The sequence below is a fragment of the Eucalyptus grandis genome, chromosome 7 (genome assembly GCF_016545825.1).
Source record: "Eucalyptus grandis isolate ANBG69807.140 chromosome 7, ASM1654582v1, whole genome shotgun sequence".
NCBI classification, from domain to species: domain Eukaryota; kingdom Viridiplantae; phylum Streptophyta; class Magnoliopsida; order Myrtales; family Myrtaceae; genus Eucalyptus; species Eucalyptus grandis.
Window position 1 is genome coordinate 53,133,480 of NC_052618.1, and position 22,845 is coordinate 53,156,324.

General features: G+C 41.7%; 1 protein-coding gene across 1 annotated transcript; it reads right to left on the reverse strand.

The window, feature by feature from the left end:
• Positions 1-6,392: 6,392 nt before the first annotated feature.
• LOC104454226 (phenylalanine ammonia-lyase) lies at positions 6,393-9,481 on the reverse strand. The gene is given in 5 exon segments (XM_010069014.3): positions 6,393-7,394; positions 7,397-7,843; positions 7,846-8,259; positions 8,262-8,329; positions 8,923-9,481. Coding segments are annotated over 5 exon segments (2,136 nt in total). The 5' UTR covers positions 9,318-9,481; the 3' UTR covers positions 6,393-6,582.
• Between the last annotated feature and the right edge of the window lie 13,364 nt (positions 9,482-22,845).

Below are 22,845 nucleotides of genomic sequence, written 5' to 3' on the forward strand. Positions count from 1 at the left end.
AATTCAAAATCAAACAAACATACTTTCAAACATCATCATCAATCCAGGGCTTACATACATCAATAGGATCCGGAGACTATGTGCACCAAAAATGGGTCAGAGTTTATATGCATCAAAAATGGGGTTAGCTTACACAACATGGATCAGTCCGCCAAAAAGTAAATCCACAGTCCTAGGACTACTGGTCAGCCCCATTCGTCGATCCCACATCCTCAGGATCTGTCACCCAAGAGGCCGGGGGCGAGGCGTTGATCACTCCACCGCCAGGAAGATCCGCCACACCTTCACCCAAAATGGCATTCATCACAGCCAGCGAAATATCCATGCTATCCAGAGGGCCAACCCTAACGCCATCGACTCCGGAACGAAACCAAGCCCTAAACATATTTAGAGATTGTTTTGTCATCATAAAAAAGGGGGAGATTGTTAGGGAAATCTCTTATGATGTTTTGAAGATGACAAAATAAATCAAAGGCTACTAACATGTTTAATGGTTAAGTAATAGACCATGCAGATTATAGAACATGTAAATGATATTGTCAAAGTGTGAAGACGACCAGAAGACTGAACGTAATATATGTCCAAAGTATATTCTGAAGATTTCCAGACTTCTGTGTCAAAGTCTGAAGACTGCCAGACTTTAGTGTCAAAGTCTGTTCTACATTAGAAGTCTGCTCACTCTGACAAATTCCAGATTGAACGTGAATGAAGTAAATGAACATTTACTCTATGTTGGAGCTGAACTTATTCAGACGGTGTTCAGACCTTAAAGCTAAATCTGTTCAGAAGCAGAATTTGTTCAGACTCAGATTGCAAAGTCTATCGCACTCAGACTCAGATTGTAAAGTCTATTGCTCTCAGACTTTACATCCAGATTCGACAGAACGTAACTCAAGCCCAATCATATAACGGCTAGTGATCTGATTTGGATTTCACATCAAGAATGATTTAATTGACTCAATCTATTTGATTGACAATTGGATCTTGAAGACAAGATCTTTCTATACGAAGAAGCTTTACTTATGGAAACCAAGATTCCGTTTGTATGGGCGATCGGAATCAATTTGGGATTCTACCTTTGTCACTCAACTGTCACGCCCCGAACCCCGAGACACGTGAAACAACCCGCCATGGTCATGCAAATGCGACATTCCCAGGTAGTGTCGCCGACCCCGATTTCCTTTATCATTATTATGCGCATGCGGAACGTACTAAGAAACCCCTGACAAAAACGTACGGGATAGGACAGCAGGAAAAATCAATTCAAAATCAAACAAACATACTTTCAAACATCATCATCAATCCAGAGCTTACATACATCAATAGGATCCGGAGACTATATACACCAAAAATGGGTCAGAGTTTATGTGCATAAAAAATTGGGTTAGCCTACACAACATGGATCAGTCTGCCAAAAAGTAAATCCACAGTCCTAGGACTACTGGTCAGCCCCATTCGTCGATCCCACATCCTCAGGATCTGTCACCCAAGAGGCCGGGGGCGAGGCGTTGATCACTCCACCGCCAGGAAGATCCGCCACACCTTCACCCAAAATGGCATTCATCACAGCCAGCGGAATATCCATGCTATCCAGAGGGCCAACCCTAACGCCATCGACTTCGGAACGAAACCAAGCCCTAAACATGTACGGTACCCTGTTATGCACGTTCACCTCGACCCAGATGAGGGTCCTAACCAACTGATAGACCCAAGGACTCCCAGGGTCAGGAGCACTCTCTGTCGTCTAGTCAATCTATGTCGGCAGGCCACTCATCTCCGGGGGACTCGCCATCTACGGTCCTGTAATATTTTTCCCCAAACCGGGATGAGACTTTGTCTCAGCAAGTTCACCCCTCCTAAACCCATATTAGAAAGTAAATACGCCCCAGAGTAGCTTAGCCACGACATCAAGAAGACTTACCTCACCTTCGTGCCTCCCTGCAGGTTAGTACAATTCATATCACTTAAGCACAAGTAATGATAAGAAGGCAATTTATCGAAACTCAATCAATTTCACTCAATTTCGCAATCACATCAAGCATTTCCAAATCATCATTATCCACTGTCACACCAGGGCAAAGCCTACTCGCAATTCGGCTATCTACGATATCTAGCTAGGCATCGCCTCCCCACCTTGGAGCGCACTTCGTCAACACATCGACGGCATTCCCGAAGGAGCATGGATCCAGTTGGCCTAGCCTCCACTGCAACCCGAGCCACGTCACTCTCCTGACGATATCTCTAGAAGAACAAAGGTCCAGTCGACCTAGCCACTATCACACCCGAGCCACGTCACTCTCCCTTGACGGCATTTCTTAGAAGAACAAAGGTCCAGTCGGCCTAGCCACTACTGCGACCCGAGCCACGTCACTCTCCCTTGACAGCATTTCTTAGAAGAACAAAGGTCTAGTCGGCCTAGCCACTACTACGACCCGAGCCACGTCACTCTCCCTTGACGGCATTTCTTAGAATAAGGATCCAACAAAGCCTAGCCACTACTATGACCCGAGCCTTTCAACTAGCACACGACAATTTGATACCGATCCTTGGATATTTTCCATTTCACCCACATAATCCAATTACGACGTGCGGACCCCTCAAGTGCCTTAACTTTGCCCAAAGGGACACTTAAGTGCCATAACTTACGAAAGGTACACTTAAGTGCCAAAATCGGAGTAAAAGAGATCACTTGAGTGCCAATCCGGCCAAAATCCGGCCAAAATGCCAACGTGGCGTTTTTCCGGCGAAGCGCGGCCAAAACGGCGCCGTTTTGCACGTTGACGTGGCCAAAACGGCGTCGTTTCGACTGACGTGGAACAAAATAAATAAATAAATAATTTAATTTAATTTAAAATTAAATTTAGTTAAAATATTTTAAAAAATAATATTTAAAAAACTTTAAAAAACTTTAAAAAAAATTAAAAAAAAAAAAAAAACAGGGGAGGTGGGCCGAGGGATCGCCCTCGCCCGCCGCCGCCCCCCGCCGCCGCCGGGAAGAGCCGGCGACGGCGGGGGGAGGGTCGGCCGGGCCACAGGCCGGGGCCGGCGACCCGGCCGACCGGCGGCGAGGGCTCGCGAGCCCGCCGCCGGATTGGCGAGGGCCGCGAGGCCGCGAGCCTCGCCGCTGATCGGGCGAGGGCCGCGAGCCCTCGCCGCTAGATCTGGGCGCGCGCCTCGCCCGATCCGGCGAGGGTCGCGGCCCTCGCCCGGCCGGGCCAAGGCCGCCGCCCGCCGGGCGACCCCCGGCGGGCGGAGGCCCTGGCCCGGCCGGCGAGGGCCGCCGACCCTCGCCGGATCGGGCGAGGGCCGCGACCCTCACCCCGATCCGGGGCGAGGGCTCGCGAGCCCTCGCCGCCCGGCCGGCCGGGGTCGCCGGCCCGGCCGTGGCCCGGCGACCCCGCCGACCCTCCCCCGTCGCCGCCGCCCTTCCCGGCGGCGGCGGCCGAGGGAGGCCGAGGGCCGATCCCTCGCCCGCCTACCCCCATTCCCTTTTTTTTTTTTTTTTTTAATTTTTTTAAATTTTTTAAAAATATTTTTAAAGGTTTTTAAAGTTTAAAATAATAAAATTAATTTATTTAATTTTCTTTTTGCCACGTCGGCCCAAAACGACGCCGTTTGGCCACGTCGCGTGCAAAACGGCGTCGTTTTGGGCGCGCTTCACGGAAATACGCCACGTTGGCGTTTTGGTCGGACTTTGGCCGGAGTGGCACTCAAGTGATCCGTTTTTTTCGAATTTGGCACTTAAGTGTACCTTTCGTAAGTTATGGCACTTAAGTGTCCCTTTGGCCAAAAGTTATGGCACTTGAAGCGTTCTTTTGCCATCCAATTACGATATTAACCATGAACAATCAAATTTCAATGCCGAACTCGACACTTGGGATTTTCTAAATAAAATTCCATCCTTTTCACAATCAACAATCAAGTTGCAATATTCACACATCAAATTCAAATTCTAAACATACAGCAGCGATCGGCACGAAATTCTGAGCAATTAGGGTCAAAATAAAATTTTCAAGTTTTTTATTTATTTATTTATAAATAATATTTTAATGAATTTCGGAATAAGATATATTATTAAATAATCCAACAATTTCGAAGAATTTATTTAAATCATAAATAAACTCCTTTAAGTCACATCAAGGTTTATTTCAAAAATAAACATACTTACCATTAAACTAAACACACTTTACCTTAATTAATCACCTTAATATAATCCATAACTAATTAAGCCAATCTATCCACCTAATCTCAATCAAATTAAACTAAACATACTTAAGGCATCATTAACTCGCTAATCGCGGATTAGTGAGGTAAACTCACCGGAATCGCTTTCCGACGGGTCTTCGGCGAAGAGCACGACGACGCCGATGACAAACCTACACGGATCAACACCAAATGAGGACTAATAGGGGGCCAAAATGAGCTCGGAAGGAGCTGGCTCTTGCTGGTTTTTCCCAGCAACTAACCGAGCTTCGAGGGGCGGCGGACGGCGGCGAACGGACGGAGGAACGGCAGAGAAAGACCGGCGGTAGCTCGAGCAAGAACCGGCGGTGGCTCGGGCGGAGGAACGGCGGCGACGGAGGGCTTCGGTGGTGGCGAACAACAGCTGGTTGGGCGACTACGGTGCGGGACTCGCGGTGGAGACGGAGGCGAACGGCTCGGCGCGGGAGGGCGTGCGGTCGCTCGCGGGCGAGCGGCGACGGCGACGCGAGCTCCGGCGAATGGTGGGCGAGGCAGCGGCGACAGTCGAGCGGCGAAGGAGCGGACAGGGGCTTCGACTTCCGCTAGCTTCTCACGCACACCTTCTCTCTCTCTCCTCCAAATTCAAAGGTTGAAGATGATGGGGACAAGGGGGAAGTGACATCCCACCTTTCCAAGACCTCATCTCCACCTTCCACTTGTCACCACCCTAGCCCATATTGCCTCATCCATGACATCATAGGTGATGTCATCATCCACTAACTCCAAACCTTCCACAACCTTAGTCCAATAGGTTCAATTTCATTTTCCGCCGGGGTCCAAATCCTTGCACATCCAATTGCTTCAATTTCCATCAATTCTCTTCAAATTGAGTTCAAATTAAAGTCCATAAATTAATCCAATGTTCCTAATAAGATTTGTGACATAACCGAACCTCCAATTTCTAAATTCAATTTCAATTTCCACGATTAAATTCAATCCGGTGCAATTTTAGCGCGCCTAATCCACAGAGTAGCTTTTGGGAAAATTTTCTTACATCCAACCGAGGGTGATCAGTCCCCAAGTTTGACGCAGTAAAATTCCTTAATTACTTCACTCAATAGACTAGTTCCCTTGTGAGTGGCCAACTTCGAGAGACGAACTACATGCCCAGGTGAATTGCCCGACTCAATTGGCTGAAAATGAAATTGAGAAAAACCGGGATGTCACAAACGGCTACCAAATCTTCTAGATACAGAGCTGTCCAATGGGTATATTGGAAGACGATCCTCAAGATACTGTCCAACGGGTAGTTTGGAAGTGGAGGAGTATTTAAGGAGATGAAGGACCGATGAGCAAGTAAGAGATAGAGCGTAGAATTTATAATTCCAAAGTCTGAACGATCTTTGATCATACACTTGTCTCTTGTGAGCTTAAACGTTTGTGATCGTGAGAGAAATACCAAAAGAGTGACTTAGTGAGATAGTGTGATCTACTAAGTGTTTGCACTCAAAGTTGTAATCTCTTGTTGATTGCATAGTGGAATCCAGCCAAGAAGGCTGTTAGCGTGGGAGAGTGGACGTAGGCTTGGATTAAGCCAAACCACTATAAACCTTGTGTTCTTATTCTCTTCCCTAACTCCTTTGTTTGAAGTTTATTGTATTCCGCATATATTTGCCAAGGTTTATTTTAAACACTTATTCACTCCCCCTCTAGGTGTTCATACTAGCACTCTCACACTAAACCGATTAGTGGCGACTCCTAGATAATAATCATTTGCATGTTAAATATCTAAACTTAATTCGCAAATTGATATGAGCTTGGGAGAGCCGAGCTAAGTTTAAAGACTTAGTAGTCCATTAGCCTAAACTTAGGTGGTGCACTCGAAATTTAGGTCGCGACAATGTGTTTTCACGTTATATTAACGTGTTCCTTTTCATGAACTTACATATAATATTGACTCTTAATACGCAACCCACTTGATCGAGTAGGATAAGTCCACACAAATTCCTAATGAGGGTAGCTCCCTTTAAGAAATACATGTTCATTCCAATTCTACATTTGGTAGGGTCAAGTTAGGAGATACAATAAGATGTATCTGATAACAATTAGCTCACAACGCAGAGCAAATGTCGCGATCCTTTATAAGAATGAAGAATGTAACGAAATGTATGTTGTATAATATTTTCCTTCACGTGTTTCAACATTGTTGTTACACTGATGAAGTTCCAAGTACAAATAGACATCGTGGTGGGGGGGTTTGAATAAGAAAGAACTGAACAAAAGACATAAGAGACATTACAATTTTAATCGCAGTTTCTCGACCATGAAAAACTCTCTAAGTACATACCAAGAATAGTGCAAATTAAATTACGAGGCAGTCTTCAGGATTTGGAAAAGTTCCTAACAGATGGGAAGCGGAGCACCATCCCAGTCCCTCAAGCACTCCAGCAAAGGATCGATCAGCTTGCCCTCGCACATGGCGGAGAACACCAGATCAAAGTCCTCGCCCGGCGAGCCGACCTTCTCCCCCGTGAGCAAACCGGTCCCGAGCTCTTCCCTCACGAACCTGTACAGTGGGTACGACCTGCACCCCCTGATCTTGTTAGCGATCGCCGAGTTCCCGCTCTCGAACTGAGCTCTCGCGTTCTCGACCTCCTTCGGGAGGAGTGCCTTGAGCTGCTCCTCGAAAGCCCCAATCTTCTGGAAGATGGAGGTGCTGGGGTTCTTCTCCCGGTCGACGTCGTCCAGCGCATGGTCCACGAGGACCTGCCTCAGCGTCTGCATCAGGGGGTACGTGGCTCTGCAGGGGTCATCAATGTAGGCGAAGACGTGCTCCCGGTCGACCACCTTGATCAGGTCTTTCTCGCTGAACCGCGACGGGTGGAGCTCGCCGTTGGACCCGACGTAGAGGACCTTCTTGGCCACTTGGTTCACCGTGTTCTTGACCACGCTCTTGAGGTTCTCTTCCAGGTGCCTCAGGTCGATGGCCTGGCACAGGGCGACCAGGAAGGTGGAGGACATGAGCTTCAGCACGTCGACGGCCTCTGCAGTCTTCCTCGACGAGATCAGGCCCAAGGAGTTCACGTCCTGGTTGTGTTGCTCCGCGCTCTCGACATGGTTGGTCACAGGGTTGGCAAGGAACTGCAGCTCCGAGCAGTATGAGGCCATGGCGATCTCGGCTCCCTTGAAGCCATAATCCAGGCTCGGGTTCCGTCCCCAGACAGGTTAGAGGGCAGCCCGTTGTTGTAGAAGTCGTTAACGAGCTCGGAGAACTGCGCGAACATGAGCTTGCCGATGGAGGCGATGGCAAGACGGGTGTTGTCCATGGAAACGCCAATCGGGGTCCCCTGGAAGTTCCCTCCATGGAGAGCCTTGTTCCTGGAGACATCGATCAGCGGGTTGTCGTTGACAGAGTTGATCTCCCTCTCGATCATTTTGGTGGCGGCCCTGATCACTTCGATCTGGGGGCCGAGCCACTGCGGGGACGTGCGGAGCGCGTATCGGTCCTTCTTCGGCTTCTGGAGAGGGTCGATCTCGTGGAGCTTTTGAGCGTCCTTCACGTAGGAGCTCCCATCCAAGATGTGCTCCATTATAGCTGCAGCTTCAATTTGTCCGGGATGGTGCTTGAGCTTGTGGGTCAAGTGGTCAGTGAACTCCGGCTTCCTTGCATCACCTCGGCGAAGATCGCCGACAGAACCTCTGAGAGGACGGCCTGGATGTTCGCCTCGAACAGGACAATGGAAGCGAGCCCAGACCCGACTGCCGTGCCATTCACGATCGCGAGGCCCTCTTTGGGCTGCAGGTCAAAGAACCCGTGCTTGATCCCGGCAAGGCGGAAGGCCTCGACGGCGTTCAGGGACTCGCCATTTGGCCCGACCGCCTTCGAGTTGGGCCTGCCCGTCAGAAGCCCGGCGATGTAGGACAAGGGGACCAGGTCGCCTGAGGCCGTGACGGTACCCCTGAGAGGCAGGCACGGGGTGATGTTGCGGTTGAGGAGCTTGGCCATGGTCTCCAGGATCTCAAACCGGATGCCTGAGTAGCCCTGGAGGAGGGTGTTGATCCTCACGAGCATCGCGCCCGGGTCGCCGAGTGGGGCAGCACGTGGCACGACTCGGTCCCGTTGCCGAATATGCCGGCGTTCAAGAACCTGGCTCAATCGGAAAATTTCGTCAGCAACATATTATTAATTATAGCAAAGGAAATGTGAACATCGATTTAGAGACTTATTTAATTATAGCAAAGGTAAGTCTCATTAATTGAAAAATGAGAAATTAGGTATTCAAAAGTAATTATTACGGGTCGTCTTTGAAATTCATTAATCTTCTCCCATATTATTTTTGGTTACCTAATATTTAAAAAATATAGAGAAATTGATTTTGGCCTTTGGGTTGATACTTGCACGTTTGGGTATATACCTTTTATGGAAAGGAAGCTTAGCCAGCACTTGGCAGCCCTTCACGAGGGGACCATTTATACCCCAGATGACAGGTGTTAATTTTAAATTAAAATAAAGGATTTTACTTGATTTTTTTTTTTTTTTTAAATATCCACTTCTTGATAATTACAATTCCCGAATAATGTATTATCGCACCCATCTCCTAAAATCAGCATTTTTTTTCATTATCGATTGCTTGACAAGTATTTTCGATATATCTGCGAATATTTGTTAATAAAAACAACCGAATGAGAATTTAAAGAAATATATCGAAGTAGCACTTCTTATTTTTCTTCTTTTTTTACCTTATGAGCTCCGTCTGCAGAGCACCACCTTGCTTGGTCCGCCTATGCGAGGTGGCGCCGAAGCCGGTGGTGACCCCGTAGCTGTCCGTGCCGTTTCTCATGCTCTCCATCACCCAGTCGCTGCTGGCCTTGACTGCCGCCCGGGCCGCCTCCGACAGCTCGACCGCCGCGCCGGCCTCCCGCCCTGCGATGGCCGCCACCTGTGCGATGGTCAGCGTCTCACCGCCGAGGCGGACCACAGGCCGCCGGGACTCCTCAACCATCCTTTTCACCTCATCGAGGTGGCTCCCCGTGAGGGCCGCGGCAGCCGCGCCCCAGTTAAGTGGGTCACCGCCTGCCCCCGCGCAGAGCCCGAGGGAGCCCTCGCCGTTGCACGCTGCCGTGTCCATGTCCATCTTCGCGCTCGTGTGAATGCGAACGTCTAGAGCGGCCGAGAGCCCGAGAAGAGGAGTCGAAATCGAGCGAGGAGCGAGCGAGCGAGCGCGAGAGAGAGGAAGAGCGCGGTGGCGTTTTTTGTGTGTGTTTTGCTCTGAAGGAAATTCACATGCGCTAAAGAAGCTAGTGAATTTCCTGAGTCTGTTCACCTACAAATCGGACGTTTAAATAGAGGAGAGGCCCGCCCGCCATTGAGTGTCGAGTAGGTTAGGCCGACGGGTTAGTCGACGGGTCAAAGATGGTTTCCGAATTGAAATTCCCGACCGGGTGGAGATTTTGAATAGGGAAATCATAGGAGGGAGTGAACCGGTGTTTGGTGTCGTTTAAGTGATGATTAGGCACATTGACACTGTTCCACCAGGCACTAACAAGAAATGGCCTCCCCAGTTGGGGAACAATGAGGATGGCTCTCGGGTTACGTCACGGGAAGGAAGACCTCGGAAATGCATCATTGGAGGAATCTAATAAGTAATATCAAGACAAATTCTTTTAATGAAGATGTTATAAGAAAAGAAAAATATAAGAGTGATCGATTTCTTTTAGACTTATTTCGTTTCATTTCAAATTTCTTTTGCTCAATATTTATGTCTTTTCTGGTAAAATGTTTATTTCCCATTTTGGCAATTTACTTTAATATTTGAAAGGAAAATGATTTTAAGGGCACAAACCAAAAATTGATTTAATAAAAAAAATCCATGAAATTGTGACCCCTAGAAATTAGCACTAAATTACTTTTTCTGCTCAAATGACTTGTGCTCTTCTCAGTATTTTTGAAGTACAAGTGGGATTATAAAATGGTCTTATTTGACTCCATGGTATTGACTCGCTTTTGCATGAGCCCGCGTCGTGCGGTCACCAACCCCACTATTTGACTATTGTGCTCCCCAAATTCATTGAAACAATCCATCTCACATCATTTTGCGAAGGAACTGGTCATATCCTCTGATTTTTAATATTTGTCCACAATCATCCTGCGCATTTTACTCGTACCCATTCCATTTTTGACTTATTCTTTCGACAATTCTTAAGAAATGTGCGGTCCGATAACATATACCAATGGAAATTATTATCGTGTTTGTGTCCATTCTAGGTCGGTCGGGTTCAGGACTCCGTCGAGGCGGCATGGCGAGTCCGTGAGTCCGGGGCGCCAAGTCTTTTCGGAAACTAGTGGAGCTTGCAATAAATAAAACACTCCGTCTTTGCAAAAATTAAGAAATGGGTTCCGACAATGTCATTCGGGAGAGAGCACGATGTTACTCCTACCAACCAAACCAATGCACCAACCAATGCGGGTCCTCCCACTGAGCAGAGGAACGGATAAGTCACAAAGCGGGTCCCAAAGACATTTTTTGATGAACAATTCAATAAAAAGAAAATAAGTAAAGTTTCTACGCACCAACTTCTTTCTTAATATGTACAGTTGATACTCTCGAAATAGAATATTTTCTTATTAAATTTGCTTATTAAGTGCGCCGGGTACTTTTTAACATAAGTCACAATGAAAGTCTTGGACACCTATTTTATATGTGTAATTCAATTTTGAGACACTAATTGTGTAGAATGCAAAGACAATCGAAGCATTGAAAGTATTTGCAACTTGATCACAATTGACTATACTTTTGATATATCGATAATTTATTAACCTTGCATGTCTCGACCCTTTAGAACACTTAATAATTAACAAGTTGTTTATCTTTTGCATGATGCTCGATGTTAGCAAGGGACAAGCGTGCTGAAGAATTTACGTTTTTCACTAGTAAACTGAATTTATTATCTAAGTGATGTAATTTATTAATAAGACGAGCTTGTTTATTTGCAAATAATTAAAAGAAAAATATATTCCCTTTTTTTCCATCGTAATCTAAAATACTTAGATTCCAAAAAAAAAAAAAATCATAGATATAATGTGAAAGTCTCGAATACTTTAGATTAAAAAAATCAACATTTGAGGACCGTAAATTTTTAATTGAATAAAAATTAAAATTCAATCCAATGATAAAATTCAGCGCAAACTATAAATCTCGATGTAGTGCCATGCTTATCCAAATTGCTTAACAAGTGCATCGGGTACTTTTTAACGTAAGTCATAATGAAAGTCATGGACATTTGTTTTATATGTGTAATTCAATTTCGAGATACTAATTGCGTAGAACACAAAGACAATCGAAGCATTGAAGGCATTTGCCTCTTGATCACAATTGACTATACTTTCAATATCTCGATATTTTATTAACCTTGCATGTATTGAACCTTTAGAACACTTAATAATTAATAAATTGCTTATATTTCGCATGACACTAAACACTTCAATGATAGCAAGAGACAAGCGTGCTGAAGAATTTCTATTTTTCACTTGTAAACTAAATTTATTATCTCAATGACGTAATAAGATGAGCTTGCTTGTTTGCAAATAATTAAAAGAAAAATTTATTCCTTTTGTTTTTCCACCGTAACTTAAAATACTTAGATTCCAAAAAAAAAAAAAAAATCATAGATATAATGTCAAAATCTCGAACGCTTCGGATTACAAAAATCAACATTTGTGGACCGTAAAATTTAAATCGAATAAAAATTAAAATTCAATCCAATCACAAAATTCAGTGCAAACTATAAATCTCGATGTAGTGCCATGCGTGATAATTTCAACTCAAATGGAAGAGTATATGAGGACCTTGTTGTCTTCACATATATTGAAGAAAGATTTTACGATGGGATTCCTTTTTCTATTTTGACTTTTCCCCAAGAAAGAAATTGCATTCACGTAAATTTTTTTCCTTATTCCATGACCATGTGGGATGTTAGCAACATAGGACATACCAAATAAAATGTCAAATGAAAATTCGATTCCTAAGCTAAACTCTGTTGTGGAATTGCGGTTTCGATGAGTTGCTGGTAAAGACAAAACTACCTTATTTTGGGAGTAGGTCGTGAAGCTATATAAAGATTAAATATGCCCATAGAACTACCTTATTTTGGGAGTAGGTCGTGAAGCTATATAAAGATTAAATATGCCCAAATTGATTATTAAATGAATTTAGGAATGACCATATTTTTGAATTTGTTGACCGTAGTAAACCGAAAAGTCATGTTCCAAAAATCCCATGTTAAGTTGTTGGCCCAAAAAGAGTAAATCCCAAGTCATGTCCTTCTTCGTTACTTCCCGAAAATGAAAAGATATTCAGAAATTTGGGTAATGGTGTATCTATAATACTTGACTAAGTTATAAAACCGTAAGTTCCAATGCCGTTTTCATCTATTTGCATGAAAAGATCCACTTCATTTCGCAAATCACGTGCGAGTCAAGTCCGTGCTCAAAAGGGAAACATTCAAAGAACTCAGCCCCGAATTTTGAGACGAAGTAAATTAAATTAAGTGAGATTAGCTGGGGATTAATAAAACCCATCCATCCGATCCAAAGACTGGATATCATTACCCTTTGTCCTACCACTTTCGATCAAATCGCCAGTCTCTGGGGAGACGGTAGCTAGCTTTTCAATTCAGATGCGGTCAGACCACGTTTTGAAATGCGGACATAGGCCAGAGAATTTATTAAAGCCGTGCCTACCAATTACCACCAACCCCGGAGAAAATAAAGGAAAATCGAGGCAAGAAAAGAAAAAGAAGACAAGAGAGAAAGGAAAGGGTCGCTACCTGCCACCTAAATCGCAGTTCCTTCGAGTAGGTGAAGCCAGCAAGAAATTTACATCCGACATAAAAAGGGTGACGCAAATATTCGATCGGGTCCTATGAACAGATAGCAGTAATTGGGCGCGAATGTTTTCCTAAGTTTTATTAATTAATGTGTGTTTCGGTAGCTGGAGTCGACCGGGGTGCAGCTAATCACCAAGACTTGATCAAACCATGGCCAAACCGATACATAATTCGTGGATTCAGCCAGCAATTGTGTTAGGGGTTAGCTTATCCTCTTGAGATGACCATCGGGAGCATGAGCCTATAATGTTATTGTGGACCTTCGCTATTTGAGTCGGGATGACTAGCTCTTATAGTAGAGATTAATTGAGAGCCCGAGAAGTCTCATGTGTTTTGTCTAAAAAAGATCGATGGAAAAAGATGTGATTGCGTATAATCATGTCTTCATCACTTTAATTAGGTTAGTGATAATATTTGAAAAAAGAGTTGGTAAATCACAAGAGTTGCTAGGAAAAGCAAAGTTTAGAAACGATAAGAAAAGTAGGCAAATTGAAAATTTAAACACCTAGAGTGTGGTAAGTAATTCAAATGAAAGTAGGCACTCAATACTATGTGATAATTTAATGGAAGAAAAGTTGGTAAATCAAGCTAATTTTGATTGGTAATTTTTGAATGAGTCTTATAAATATAAAAAATAGCTCCAAGACAAACAAACTTGGTAACTTTAACAAGACAATTGGTAGATTAAAAAAAATTAAATATTCGTAAATAATTCAAAGATAGTTGGTAAATCAAAACTTAAAATTTTAATTTGACAAAATTTAGTAAATAGAACTAATTTAGCTTATGAATTTTATAAAATAGTTAGCAAATTCAAAGCATTAGTAAAAGGGAAAATTTTAAAAAGGACCCGAAGTGCCCTTATTTTTTCAAATAAAAGCCCAAAGTAGATTTTATTTCAAATAAGGATCTGAAATGGCTTTGATTGTTTTAAATAAGGGCCTGAAATGGCTTTAGTTGTTTCAAATAATGACCTAACTTTGCCGGTCACCAACCCGCTAAATTTTCCAATCGGTTCATCATTTGGCATTTTTCCTTTTTTTTTTTTCTTTTTTTTTTTTTCTTCTTCTTCCTCCAGTGAAGAGGAAGAAGAAGAACCCCCCAAAAAGGAAAAATAACAAATGACGAAAATACCGTAATTGCCGGAAAGTTATTTAAAATGGATATAGCCACTTCAAATCCTTATTAAAACAAACACAATTGCTTTAGATCCTTATTTAAAATAATATTCACCTCAGGCCCTTATTTGAGAAAGTGATGGCACTTCCAATCCTTATTTGAAACAATATCCACTTTTGGTCATTATTTGAGAAAAAAAGAGCACTTCAGGTCCCTTTTTGGAATTTTCCCTTAGTAAATATGCAAATAAAAGAAGATAATTTTGTACAAAATTTGGGAATTTGCAAGCTCCAAATAAGTTGGTAATTTCTAAATTATGTTGTTTCACTCTTAAAAGAAGATAACTTTGTCTTTCCCTTTAATGGGTGGTGTTTCTACCCTTTTAAGTAAAATTATGTTGTTTCACTCTTAAATTCAGGATTTAAGAAGAGCATATGGGTATTTGGACATGCATAAGTAATTGTCGGAACATCTTTTTGCAGAATGTGCTTATTACATCAAGTGGATCTTGGAAGCTTGGTGGATTTGATTTTGCCATTTCCTCATATCAGGCCACCGTGGATTTATCTAGTCTGCAACTCTTTCATTATTCTGTGTGTGGACAACTCAATAAGATGATGAGTGAAGGAAACTGACTTTGTTTTCATCTCTCCATTCTTTGGGACATAACCGTTGCACATTCCTTTTCATATTTTGATCTCACAATAGAGGTTGGTGAAAGTTACTTATCATTTTCCTTTATTCACGATGATTTTACTCATCCTGACTTCAAGTTAGTGACTGATTGTGTTTTTGTAGTTTCTCCCTACTCGATTCTTGTTCTCTTGCTATCCCAACCATTCTTGATATAATACTTAGTGATGTTAAACTGTGGAAATAAACTGAAAATTCTCTTGTATGCAAGTCATGACAGTATTGTGTGGCGCAATTCTCACATTTTGTTCAGCATGTTATTGCGGATATTAGTATGATGGCAGTTTGGTTACTTATGCCAGCTTTTGTAATGATCGTGCAGGAATATGGTGTTGAGGATTCTGTACTGTCTTTTGCAGCCATCACTCAATTGCACTGCTCCTAAAGTGATCTGGTGCAAAACGGCTTCAGCTGGGTGTGCTTCTGATATATTTAGTTTCGGATGCTTGCTTACTACTTAATTGCTCGCAAGCCTTTGTTTGACTGCCATAACAATGTCAAAATGTTACTTTTCTTTCGAACGCTGGGCTTGTCCTTCCATCTCTATGTAACCCAAGTGTGTGGCCGTTTAGGTGGATTGGCGGACACACATATTTATATGGGATCTCTCTCCATATATGTTGCTCTACTAATGAGTTTTGCTTTTGGTGTGCTATACGCAGTACATGAATACCTTAACATACTTAGCAAACGAAGCTTCCTCAACCATTCCTCCTGTGTTAGTTCCCAACTTGCACAGAATGCTGTCAGCAAATGAATCTTTCAGGCCTACAGCACTTGATTTTATAGGTCCTTACTTGATAACGTTTTGTGGGATAAGTACACTAATGGTGCCATAAGTTGTGTACGGCGTTCACTTTGGTGCCAAAAGTTTCTGTCGGATCACTTAAGTGCCAAAAAATTTGAAAAACGCTCACTTTGGTGTCAACGCCGACGAAATTGGCCGGAAATCCGACGTGGCCTTTTTTTATTAATTTTTGAAGCTAACGTGGCTTGTCGAAGAGTTGAGTCAACATCCAAACACCAAAACGACGCCGTTTGACATCTTTCCCCCAATTTTGAAACCCTAATCCCCAAATTGAGAGAGAGGGAAGGCTCGTCTTCGTGTTTTCTTCTTCCTCGAAGACCCACACCAGCAATGGCACCAGTACGGCACCAGCACGGCACCAGCAACAGCACCGGCAGCACACCAGCAGCAACACTAGCAATGCACTAGCAGCAGCAGTGCACCAGCAGCACCTTCGACCCATCTTCTTCCTCCTCCTCCTCCGCCCTCACCTTCGATTTTTCCTTCAACAATCTCAGTCTCTCCTCGCTCACCTGGTCGAGCAACTACAATGGTGGCTGAGCGACTGTGGCCGAGCAGCGACAATGGCCGAGCGACGGCGGGCGAACGACAATGGCCGAGCGGCAGAAACCCTAATTTTAATCCCCATGTGAACTAAACGGCGTCGTTTCCATGAAGCCATCCATGTAGGACGGCAAAATGACGTCGTTTTCTTGAGGAGGACCGAAAATGATGTCATTTAAAGGCCTATCGATTTTTTTTTTTTTAAAAGCTACATAATCATTTTGGCCGGAATCTTTCGCCAGTGGCACCAAAGTGATCGTTTTTCCTCCGATTTGGCACTTAAGTGATCCGACAGAAAATTTTGGCACCAAAGTGAGTGCCGTACACAACTTATGGCACCATTAATGTACTTATCCCACGTTTTGTGGATTGATTAGCGTATTATCCAAAAAGGGGAGATTTACAAGTTCGAAGAGACAATGTAATGGCTAACGAAGGCAAATAATTGATCTTCACTTTATGGTTTTTGGTTATTTGTACTTCGGGCAGTTGGTACGGCGTAGGTATCTTTTATATCCTATCGGGTACGTGAAGGGAATGGTAGTTTTTGAATCGATGGATAGATTCTCGGGTTACTCCTTGATTATGAGACAATTGAATTTTGCTATGGTTATATATATATATATCATCTCACTTTATTTAGGTCTACGCTTTAAATAAGTTTAGACGAATTATATATATATATATAAAGTGATTTGTCGTCACGAGTTTTCGTCACGAAGAAAACTCGACATTCCATGAACATAGAAGGTAAAATCAATCCCTTTATTGCTTGCATTTATCATATTATTCCAAAATATAGGGCTATTGTCAACACATATAGAGAGGCCTCTTCGGAAAAACAACATTAGAATCATGGTCTTTCGCCATCCCTAGCCAAATTGTTTAGAAAGCAAAAGAGTAAGAACACGTCAAAGTTCACTCGCCCGCTTTGATCGATGCGTGTGTCCATCGATCTCTAGAGGGAGAGACAAACCCAGAATTCATATTCAAAAGAGGTCAATCGAACAGAAGAAGAGCGAGCTATACACTTCCCCATTTGGTTGAATTCACCGGCCAAGCCAACCCAAGTTCGATGACATGAAGCGAGAAACATTGAATGTGTGAGATAGGGAGAGAGACAGACGCATTGACATCCGACCACTCTGAGGATTAAGAATGATTGGAATTGCCCATGTCCGGGGAAATCCGTTGGCTGTTTTACATTGGAGTGATGTGTCTAAACGAGGATCTTTCACTTTCTGTCTGTCGGAGAAAACTTCCTTGCGTGTTTTGAAGCTGACAAAACGTTTCTATCAGTCTAGTCTGAAGACTTGTAGACTCTTTCGTCAAAGTCTGAAGACCGCCGGACCGCCAAACTCAAGATTCAAAGTCTATTCTCATTGTCAATTTCTAGACCGTCGAAGAAGTCTTATCCAGAATTAAGTATTTCTTTAAGGATTTGATTCTATCGACTAAAGAAGATCTTTCAGCTGGATATAGCATCTCGGAATCCATTATTCATCTTGAGATTGATTCGGGCATTTTGGATCCGTTGATTGGCGAAGTATACTTGGAAGGTTCTACTTATGGAAACCTAGATCCTGATTGTATGGGCGAGCAGGATTGGTGGGCTATCGTCATATTCCTTAAATAACTCGAAATCTCCCTAATTGATTATGTTCAACGAGTAGATTGGAAGAACTCCTTTGGTAAGTGCCAATGGTTATGATGGCATGGAGGAGTATATAAGGAAGACGTTCTAGTTATTTGAGAGTGTGCGCGATAGAGAAATTCCAAAGTCTGAAACTCCTTGTTCTTTGTCAATTCAATTGTTAAGCGTGAATTTGTACTCAAAAGAGAGTTTATACTTCTATGAGACCTTGAGGAAGTGTAGCAGAGTCTCTATACTGTGGAATCAAGGGAAGAGCTATACTGTAACAACTCTTTTGATTCTTAGTGAAATCCAGCCGGTGGGCTGTCAGTGCGGAAGAGTGGACGTAGGCTTGGATTAAGCCGAACCACTAGAAATCTTGTGTTCTTATTCTCTTCCCTAAGCTCTTTTACTTGGATCGTAACTCTATCTGATTATTATAGTCTAATTTCCTTTTCATAATCTATTGCTAAACAGAGTTGGTTTAAAAGCAAAATTTTATACTTTACTCTACAAAACTTGTTTTCGTACCTATTCACCCCCTCTAGGTGCTCGTACTAGTTTTCACAATTGGTATCAGAGCTTGTGTACTCATTTAAGTTGAAGTGTTTTTACTTCAGAGTTAACGATCCATGGCTAGTATGTTGGCTACAGGTCTGGTTGAAGGGCAAAGCAACACCAAACCGCCTTATTTTGATGGAAAAGAATACAGCATATGAAAAAACAAAATGAAGGCATTCCTAAGATCAAAAGATCCTCTGGAATGGGACGTGGTAGACAAAAGAATTATTCCTAAAGCCGCAACAGTCTCAGAAAGAGGAAAAGAAGCTGTTGAGTCCAGTGAAATGACTCAAGAAGAGATAATCAAGAGACAAGCTCTTGATGCAAAAACAATTTATTCCTTATATTGTGCATTATCTCCTACTGAATATAACAAAATATATTCTTATGAAACAGCTAAAGAAGTCTGGGATAGATTGCACATCACCTATGAAGGAACCGATCGAGTGAAAGAAACCAGAATTAATATTCTGCTCGGTCAATATGAAACATTTAAGATGAAACCAAGAGAATCTATCATTGATATGTTTAGTCGTTTTACAGAAATCGTGAATGGTCTTGAGTATCAAGGTCAACCAATCTCTGGATCCATGAAGGTTAACAAGTTACTACGTGGACTTTCCAAAGATTGGAATCACATAAAGACCTCAATAAGGGAGACACAAAGAATCATGCCTCTCTTTGTTGACGAATTGGTTGGCACTCTTCAGTCTTATGAAGTGGAGCAAATCAACGAAGATGAAGATCCTAAAGGTGAAAAATCCATTGCATTAAAATCTAATGATGATTATGATGTCACAGATTCTGAAGACGATATGGACGATAAAGAGCTTTCTCTCATGATAAGAAGGTTCAGAAAACTGAATATAAAATGAAGATTCAATCCAAAGAAACAAAGTTCTCGAAAGTTGCAAAATAAATTAGCTGAGGATGATAAATCCAACAAGGATGTAATCTGCTTTGAATGTAAGAAAAATGGACACATCAGACCCAACTGTTTCTTACTGAAGAGAAAGAAAGGAAAAACTGAGAAATATCAAAAAGCTCTTAAAGCAGAAACTTGGAGTGATACCGAATGTGAAGAAAGTGATGATGATTATGCCAATATTTATCTTATGGCACAGTCAGAATCAGATTCAGACTCTGAGATAGATTCAGACTCAGACAGTGAAATCAAGGTAAGTAATTTAAAAATTCCTACTAAAGTCTCCAAGTATATTGATGAATTGTGTCTTAGTCTCAAAACATCTCTCAAGAGGATTTCTGAACTGAAAAGAGAAAATTCTGCACTAAAGCAACAGGAGATTGTTTGGAAAGAAAATTTTGAAAATTTAGATAAAAGTGTTATTACTTTGAAAGAAAATGCAGACTATCTTTCAAAAGAAAATGCATTTTTGAAAAATGATATCTTAAGTATTTCCAAAATGTTTTCTATAGGATCTGAGAAATTAGAAAAGATTCTTTCAGCACAAAAACCTTACTTTAACAAATCAGGTTTGGGAATGATTGCTGAAACCATTCCTCTAATTGATTTTCCTAAAGTAAAAAAAAGAATTAAACAAAGACCTACAAAAGATTCGTACAGAAATCATTTCCAAAAAGTTTTTGTAAAACCTGTAGGCCGCAGTGCTATCAAGTGTTCTAAGTACAATAGCTCAGAACATTTTGAGAAAGATAGTCCTATGGTTTGGAAACCCGTGAGGAAGGTTTGGGCAAAGACAGTATATCACACTAACTCCATTGGACCCAAGAAAGTATGGGTACCAAAGAAAGTTTGAGTTTTTTTTTTTTTTTAAATGCAGGTCATATCAAGAAAAAGGTTAAATGGTACTTGGATAGTGGATGCTCAAGACATATGACAGGAGACTCAAGTTGCTTCATAAAGCTTATGCAAGTTAATGGTGGAAAGTTTCTTTTGGAGGAAATAGCAAAGGCAGAATTGTGAGATACGAAACTGTAAAGATTGGAAGTCTCACAATCAGTAATGTTTCCTTAGTGGAAGGACTCAACTACAATTTGCTAAGTATTAGCCAGCTTTCAGGTTGCTTAGGACTAAAAGCTAGTAGTGAAAATCAACTTTCAAGAAGGAATATGTTCAGGAACCAGTAAAGACTCCTCTCAAACTTTCACGGGGCGAAGACATGGGAATATCTATCTCTTGGATATCAAACCAGAAAAATTCCAATGTCTAATCTCAATTCAAAGAAGCTAATGTATGGCACAGAAAACTTAGACACATCAACACGAAACAAATAGCCAAGATCTCAGCAAAGAAGCTTGTTCATGGACTACCCAAACTGACATACCAAAAGTTTGATCTATGCACACCATGCGTGTTGGGAAAACAGGTAAGAAATTCATTCAAACTAATAAATCAAGTGCCCACTAATCGTGTACTGTAGCTCTTGCATATGGATCTCTTTGAACCAACCGGAACTCAGAGCATTGGAGGTAAGAAATATTGTCTAGTAATAGTGGATTATTATTCACGATTCACTTGGGTATATTTCCTGGCAAGTAAGTCTGAAACCTTTTCATATTTTATAAAATTTGCTAAGAAAGTTCAAAATGAGAAAATGTATGTTATTTCAAGTATATGGACAAACCATGGAGGTGAGTTTGAAAATCAAGATTTTGCTAAATTCTGTGATGAATCTAGCTTTCAACATGTGTTATCCTTACCATACACTCCAGAGCATAATGAAGTTGTGGAAAGGAAGAATAGATCGTTGCAGGAAATGGCCAGAACTCTTTTAATTGAAAGTAACATTTTTCTCGTTTTTGGGCTAAAGCAGTTTCTACAGCGTGCTATATTATCAATAGAGTCTTCTTAAGGCCTATTCTGGAGAAAAGTCCCTATAAGCTGTTCAAAGGAAAGAAGCCAATTGTTTCCTATTTTCATGTGTTTGGATGCAAATGTTTCATATTGAAAAATGCAAATGATCGAGTTGGTAAGTTTAAAGAAAAATCAGACGAAGACATTTTCCTTGGATATTCAACTACCAGCAAAGCTTACAGAGTATACAACAAAAAGACTCAATCTGTGGAGGAATCAATGAATGTCAAATTTCAAGACTTTATATAAAATCAATCGATTCAGACCCAATCAGAAGAATTTGAATCTGTTCCAGACTCTACAAGGTCTAAACCTCAAGAAGCAGCTTAGACTTCAGAGGACCAGCAACAAATAATCATTGAAGAATCAAATGAAGAAAAAGATCAACAGTGTGACAAGCCAACCAGCAACTGGAAGCACAAGTCTAGTCATCCCAAAGAACTCATTATTGGTAACATTAATAAAGGAATTCGTATAAGATCCAAAAGGCGTGAAGAGTCTAATGATGTGGCTCTTATTTCTGAAATAGAACCCAAGAGCATAGAATAAGCTTTAACTGATGAAAGCTAAATTGAAGCTATACAAGAAGAACCCAAGCAATTCAGTATCAATGATGTCTAAGAATTGACTCATAAACCAAAAGGTAAATCTATCATTGGAGCTAAATGGGTTTTTAGGAACAAAATGAACGAGAAAGGAAAAGTTGTAAGGAACAAAGCAAGACTCGTGGCCAAAGGATATACGCAAGAAGAAAAATGGATAGACTATGATGAGACTTACGCACCAGTAGCTAGGTTAGAAACAATTAGATTATTACTTGCTTTTACTTGTTATAAGAATTTCAGGTTATTCTAAATGGACGTCAAAAGTGCTTTCCTAAATGGATTTATCCAAGAGGAAGTCTATGTGGAACAACCTCCCGGTTTTGAAGACCCAAGGAGACCAAACTCTGTATTCAAACTAAAAAATGCGCTATATGGTTTAAAGCAAACACCTTGAGCTTGGTATGACAGGTTAAGTAAGTTTTTAATTCAAAATGGTTTTGTTAAAGGTAAAGTAGACACTACCCTGTTTATCAAAAGAGAAAGGAAAAACTCCTTGCTTGTTCAAATTTATGTTGATAATATTATTTTTGGATCTCCTAATGAAAATCCGTGAAAGAAATTCTCTAAGTCTATGCAGGATGAATTTGAAATGAGCATGATGGGTGAACTAACCTTCTTTCTTGGGCTTCAAGTGAAACAACTGAAGGAGGGAACTTTTACTCACCAAGAAAAATATGCTAAAGAACTTGTCAAAAAGTTTGGACTAGAGAATTGCAAAAAGACTAATATACCAATGTCAAGTTCCTTGAAGCTGGACAAAGATGAAAGAGGAAATAAAGTAGACTAGAAGCTATACAGGAGTATCATTGGTTCACTTCTTTATCTTACTGCTTCTAGACCTAACATTCTGTTTAGTGTTTGTATTTGTGCCAGATTTCAATCAGATCCTAAAGAATCTCATTTGAGTGTTGCTAAACGTATCATCAAATACGTTGCTTCAATCTCTAATTTAGGTCTCTAGTATCCTAAAGAATAAGAC